This window comes from Cucumis sativus, chromosome 3 (assembly GCF_000004075.3).
Source record: "Cucumis sativus cultivar 9930 chromosome 3, Cucumber_9930_V3, whole genome shotgun sequence".
In the NCBI taxonomy this organism is placed as follows: Eukaryota; Viridiplantae; Streptophyta; class Magnoliopsida; order Cucurbitales; family Cucurbitaceae; genus Cucumis; species Cucumis sativus.
Genome location: NC_026657.2, coordinates 14,668,009 through 14,675,272, shown reverse-complemented (window position 1 = coordinate 14,675,272; position 7,264 = coordinate 14,668,009). Strand labels below are relative to the sequence as shown.

Here is a 7,264-nt window from a genome sequence, read left to right as displayed (position 1 = left end):
ATAGTGATAGATTGTAGTATGCTACCATTTATGTTTTTGATACGTCTATTTACAATAATTTATAGCTAATAAATTATGATATTTTGGTATATTTATAAATATTTTTAACCATTGTTTAAAATAAATTTCCTTTCCCTCGGATAAACTATGAATTTCATCATAATTACCGCTACAAAATGTAACAAAAAGTTCAAACCAATACGGAGAGTTTATGCGTATACTCGTCCTCATAAACAACCCCATCCATTGGAAGAACAATTATGGATTTGTGATTCATCATTCCCCACTACAATATTTTGTTTGTGATCCTTTTTAATTAGAATAATAATGCCTGTTACATTCATGATTGTCCACTGGCTAGCCTTTCGTTGTATTTTGTGTGTATATATACCCCTTCATTCTAGCCCAACTTTGTCAAACAAATATATATAGTCGAATTAAAGTAATCAAAGGATGAAAGAAATCGTGTTGAGCATCATTGTAGCCTTCTCACTCACCACCCAACTTGTCATCGCAGTGCCCCCCAACTATGGATATGGAGTTGGATATGGAGGCGTCCCTGGAGCCACACATCTTGTGGGTCGTGATGGATTGTGTTTAGAGATGGTGCTTCTAAGGTCTTACAAACCTGCAGGTATTAATTTTCCAACTCGATTATTACCATGTGACGAGAAGAAACAAACTCAATTATGGACGGTTGTCGGAGATGGCACAATTCGACCCATGAATGACAGATTTTGCTTGGCTGCTGACGTTTTTTATGGGGTCATAAATAAAGCAGTAGTAAGTGAGTGTGGTAAAGTGTCAGATTCTAACAAGCAATGGATCCACAAGAATGATGGAACTATAGCCCTCGCCGAGTCAAGAATGGTTCTAACAGGAGATTCAGACTATGTGACATTGCAAAGTATCAAATATACACCATCACAAAGCTGGGAAGTCACAGAAAGTTTAAACCCAATGGTTGCAAACATCGAATGGCTTAACAACTTGTGTTTGCAATCTACAGACGATTCAAGTAATGTGGGACTGAATGGATGTAATACATACACTAAGTACCAAAGATGGGCATTGTATGCAGATGGAACCATTCGACAACATGTGAATAGAAACTATTGCTTGACTTCTGAACAAAATTACGATCGCTCTGTGGTTGTGTCTAAATGTGAAGACAAACCACAACAACGTTGGAGTCTTAATGCTAAAGACAGTACTATTGACCATCCCAACACTAACATGGTCTTGGATGTGCTTAATGTACTTGACTCCGCTTCTCCATTAGTAATCGTTACGAACCACCCTGACGGAAGTGCTAGCCAACGATGGACTATGAACTAATGGATCATATAAATAAGCTAAGGGAGATGTGAATCCACACAAACTCATGCATGCAAATGCCTTTCTACTTCTTAACTCTCTTTCTAATGCTTAATCTATGAACACCAATAAATAAAATAAGTGTGGATTTATGTGGTTAATTCTGTTTTAATCAAACATATTTCGTTCCATACTAAATTATGAGTAAAGATATAAAACCGTAAAAGTATAAAACTTTGATGCTTTCAATAAATAAATATACTCCGCACTATAAAATCAAAAGCTCAATTGCTTCATCTAAATATGTTTATTTTGAGAAAAAAAAATCAATGAAGTGACCGAATGTCTCATTTATAATTGTTTGGATGTTTACTCGAAAGAACCATTTATGAATGAGATGAAGTGCATGAAATAAAATTAATATATTATAATTTTGTCCAATAAGAAAGAAAACACAAGAAAATTGAAGATATGTTATGCAGTTTACTATAATAGAAAATGAGAGGAGACTATGAAAACTAATGCTATCAATTAACCTAATAAATTTATTTCTTACGTGGTGCTTAAAATGTCACCCACCTTGATATTTTTGTTTGTTTTTTTATTATTTGAAAGAAAAAGTAAATATAAACTTGTTACCTGCTCAATAAGTGAAACGGCAGGTGAGATTGATGGGCGACGATAGCCGATGACAGATGATTATGGAACTACAACCCACACTCACATCATCACATCCCACACATGAGTTACTATTTACCAACTCAAAGAATTAATAAGAAGATCAAATGTCAAAACGAAGGTATCTTATAATGAAATAAAATGTCAAATATATATAACCCCAAACTGCAACTTTCCTTCCATTTGAAAACTTCATCACAGTCCTACAATGTTTATAGGCTTTTGATGTACATATTGTTCTCAATTATGATGATAAATAGATTATTATATTTATGTTTTATGTAGTTTAGGAGCTTCTGTAATCTCCAAGAACAATGTAAAGCCATTAAACATGGAGAAGAAAATACATAAACACGTGACAAAAGAAAATAAAGTTAGGCATTTTCTTCTTCAAAATTAAAATTTATTATATGTGCATCAAAAAAATTAAGAGAAATAATTTCAGTCCATATGAATCAAAGATATTATTCCTAAGTTTGATAAGACTGGGAATGAAACCTTTCAACCTTAAGGAAGATATCATGCTCTTTCAACCTGAAGAGAGATTAACATTAAAAATTATGGATTATTGTCTTTTACGTAGCTAGCCCATTATTCTTAAGAATCTCTGCAATTGTGACAACAGTAGTGATTGTTGTAATATTACATAGAAGGATTTGAGCCAAGAAAACAAAAAATTCAGCAGATATATATATCCATAAGCGTTAAAAGAAACTACAAGAAACGAAACAATACCCATTCTCAAGGCAGAAAGCTCAACTTCATTATGATGTTGAATGTACCTCTGAATTTAGGGGAAACAACGACTAGAATCCCCAATAGAAGAAAAACAACCAAAACAACATAGAAAATGAAATTAATTAAACAATTGTGGAGGTAGTACAATTACTCAAATCATAAACAAAACGAAAATCAACAAAAGTATAACTTTGAAGTTATTTAAACTAATATCAATAAAAACTCATAAGAGTAACAAAAACTAATCCAATTCTCCCAAATTACTCAACTTACCAAATATCACCTAAGAAGATTTTGCATGCAAATCAATTTACAAGTAAACGAAAAAAAAGTTTGTAGACCATAGCTGTTAGAAAGCTCTTAATGACAATAATTAAAAGCTAGAAATTGATAATTCAGGTAATGGAAAACAATAAAAGAATCAGACAAAAATATATAGGAATAAGTTAGACTTATTGAATTTGGTGAGATTAACATGAGTTGCAGCCAAATTTGTCTAGTCACGCAAATAAGAAGCTGCACCAATTTTGGATTGAAACGTAAACATTTATTATTAAATTAAGTTAGCATGCATAGTCAAGTAAAACTTTAGGCTTCTTATATCCTAGACTAATACTAACATTTTTGAAAAAATTAAATACAACAAGGTATTGTCGTGAATAACGAAATTACAACAAGTCTTGTCACTAACCAAATATCAATCACTTTTTTGGTATGTAGCTTCATCATTACAGTAGATCGATCGGTTATTAGTGCAAGACCTAATAAAAACACAATAATTTTCAAGAGTTACAAACTAAGTTCAACACTTTGTAAGAGATTAAAATGAACAAGTGAAGCTTGAGAACAAAAAAACTAAAGAGAGTAATACAATCCACCAACTAAATAAAACACTATCATGTAATATAATCTATGTAAAAGAGGTTGCTAAAAAGTGTTTAAGTGACACTATCGCTTATACCTAGTGATATGAAAAACCAAAAGTTTGAAAATAGATTATGATTAAGAAAGTTTTTCTATTGTTAATGGCAAATACTCATGTTTAATTTAATTTAACTTCCTAAATTGCATATGTCATTCAATTAGAAGTAATAAGTTAGGTTATACAACAATTTACTCTCAAGTTAGTAACAAATTAGTCTTGTAATTTCAAATTTAGAACAATCCAGTCCATACCGTAACAAATGTTCAATGTGAAGCCATATCCTTGGCAATTAATGCTACCACAACCGCAGCCCCAACCTGTGCCATGGCCAATGATATGGTTGGGATGGCCGCATCCGCATCCTGATAATCAATTCTTTGAGGCAAATCAAGATAACAATCATAGATGTTGTACAGTTATGTAAAAGTTTTGAATAAGATTAAATGTAGAAACCATGAATTATCACTCAATATATGAATGCAATAGTTTCTTCCTTTGTTTCTCGAAGAATAATACCAAATTCTTGTTGTTCCTTTTACTAGATTTTTACCTTTTTTTTTTCTATGAAGTAAAGTTCTTTAAAGAAAGAAAGTGGAAGGGTATTTTTAATATACCAGACAATTAGGTTTTTACAAGATTCATTAGAATCCCCTCAAGATCAACATATACAACCAAACAAAAGCTTTGGCCAAAAAGAAAAAATATATATAAAAAAAGACACAACTACTAATATTTTTGCATCTTAAACTAACATCACATTCATTTATACCTAGATATACAAACACCTTAAAAACTGGATTTTTTTTTTTTTTTTTTTTTTTTGAGAAATTTCATCAAACACATGGTAGGTAAATTCAAATTTGGTAAGGCCATAAAAACTTTCCAATAGCAAATGCCATTTTCCCTCAAGGGTACCATAAAAACAGAGTCCATATTGTTTCATAAGCAAATCCAACATACCTTCCTACATAAAAACAAAAAAAAAATTTCGCCTGCTCCTTCCGAAGAGAAAATCAATGCGAAAGCAAAGACATTTTGTGAGGGTTTTGAGTGAAGAGACAGGCATGAGGGGGCGGTGGCGGTGACGACATCGGAAGATGGTCGGATGAAGATGGTCGGATGGAGATGGCCTTGTTCGCATGAGGGTTCGAAAAAATGTTAAGGACTTTAGATTTGGGGGAAAAGCTTTAATAGACTTTAATTTTCATTTAAAATTAATTTTATTTTAATAAATTAAATAAATTATTTATGTAACTTCTATGACATCAAATAACTGTCACGGAAAGTGTTATCCAAAAAATTCCATTTTTTCCCCCCAAAAATGCTGATTTTTACTTTTTGTGACAGTTTTTTTTCCTTCCTTCTATTTTTTGATGTACACAGTAGTATGTAGTTTTTGTTGTAGTGGAGAGATGTTTGTGAGATAAAATAATAATAATAATAACTTGCTAACATCTTTTGAAACATCTCTAAAACAACCCTAAATCAACTTAAAACAATTAAAAATTATATTTCATTTATACATTTAAGATGCAAATATATATACATATAACACAACACGATTCAGATTTTAGAAAAAAAATAAAACAAACCACATTGCGTGAGATGTTCGCCGGAGTAGAGGATGAACGACACCGGAGTAAAGCGAAAAGTTGACAAACGTTTGAGAGAGGAGAAGAACTGCAAATGGGTTTTTTTTTTTTTTCCTTTACGTACTCTACATTGAAGAGAGAGAGGTTGGAAAAGAAGAGCAGATATGAAGTAAAATTAAATAAGGGTATTTTCGTCATTTCACCCCAAATTTGTCCTAAATCTCGTCTTTTTTACAATCAATCCTAAATCTCTTTTTCTACTCCATTTTTGGCCTATTTTTTACAATTTCTCAAATATGAATCATTTTCATATGTTGGGTGATTCATAAATGAACAAAGAAGATCTATGTTTGACCATGCAACCACACATACAAATAAAAAATATTTTTCCAAACTTACAATGCTCAAGCAAAAGTCAATACAATATTCGGTTCTACAAACTTGATTGAAGAGTTTGAAAAGGCAAATATTATTTTGTCTACCGGAATAAAATTTATAATTGATAATACATTATTCTTTAGCAACAGATAAATGTATGTAAACATTAAATACAATTTAATCACAAACTCTCCTTAACTAATTGCCTATCTCAAATATGTTGAAACTTATTCCACAATTATTTATTATATGTTGAAACTTATTCCACAATTATTTATTATATATATATATAATTTATATTCACAATCATATATTTCATAAAGATTAAAATAGAGAACTATACAATTTGGTTAGAGGTTGTCTAAAGTAGAACAGTTCTCTTCCAATTTAACACGAAAAAAAAAAAAGGACAAATAAATAAATAAAGGTTAACTTTTATAAATAGATCGAACAAAATATTTATAATCCGTGTGACAAATTAAAAAATTTTATAAAATTTACTATTTAAAAAAAATCAGATTTATCCTTCCTTATCGTCTTTCTTCTACTCTCCGATATTTATTTCTTTTCTCTTTTGCGATATTTTTTCTTTTTATCATTGTTTTCTGTTCTTCCTTTTCATATTTTTTCTTTCGTAATTTTTCATGAAAAAAAATCATTGAGATATTGGATTGTAAAAGGTAAACGATCGTGTTTCAAATATAAACAATTGTACACCAAATATAAACGATTGTACACCAAATCTAAACGATTGTATCAACAAATTTTAAAAAAAAAATCAGATTTGACTACCCTAATTTAATTGATACAGAAAAAAATCATTTAGATTTTTTACACCCAAATATAAACTATCAAATCTAAACGATAGTTTTACAAATATATTATGCACAATGAATGTCAATTAATTACAAGACATTTTTAAAAAAATTTATCTCTATTTTCAAAATTGTTCTATACGATATAAATATTTTATAATTTTATTCTACTTTTGAAAATATCAATAAATGTTCATACAATTGTTTTATTAGAAAAAGTTCCTCCAAAAACGTCATAGGTGCGATAGTTCTTTCAAACAGCGGAAATTGTCCGCAATGAATTTTAATAGATGATTTCAAGGTACACTGTCATCTTAATCTTGACAGACTGCATCAAATTACAACTATATAAAATAACAATAGCCAAAATTAGTGTAATTAGTTTGACAAATATGTTGTTTGCTACTAAAAGATATATGGTTCAAATAAAAGTAAAGATGAAGAAATGCCTAATGGATCAATCAACCCACAAAATAGCATCCTTTTGATCCCTTAAACTTTCAAAACTACAAGCACACGATTTCATTAGACATAAATTTAAAATTATTGTTTGGGTCACCAAAATCCCTCTTTATTCAATGATCATTCATTATTTTCTCCTCATCACTTTTTTAAAAGGATTTACTATATTCCCCAGATTAAAATAGTGAACAAACTACAATTACCACCACCAACTTTGCGGTCAAAAAACTTCCCCAATATAACAACTAATTTTTGAAAATTTTAAATTTGTCCATAAATCTTTTAGACAACTGAAAATAATAGACTTATCAAATAATCACGAAAGTTTAGCTCAAAGTAAAACAACTAAACATGTAATA

General features: G+C 30.1%; 1 protein-coding gene across 1 annotated transcript; it reads left to right on the top strand.

Moving 5' to 3' along the window:
* The first annotated feature begins 389 nt into the window (after positions 1-389).
* On the top strand, positions 390-1,478 carry LOC101219752 (nigrin b). Its single transcript, XM_004151461.3, has one exon. It carries the CDS (start codon positions 454-456, stop codon positions 1,336-1,338), a length of 885 nt encoding a protein of 294 aa, XP_004151509.2. The 5' UTR covers positions 390-453; the 3' UTR covers positions 1,339-1,478.
* Positions 1,479-7,264: the final 5,786 nt, after the last annotated feature.

Excerpts from the sequence above, each read along its gene's own strand:
- LOC101219752 (XM_004151461.3), top strand. The coding sequence starts at position 454 with ATGAAAGAAATCGTGTTGAGCATCATTGTAGCCTTCTCACTCACCACC.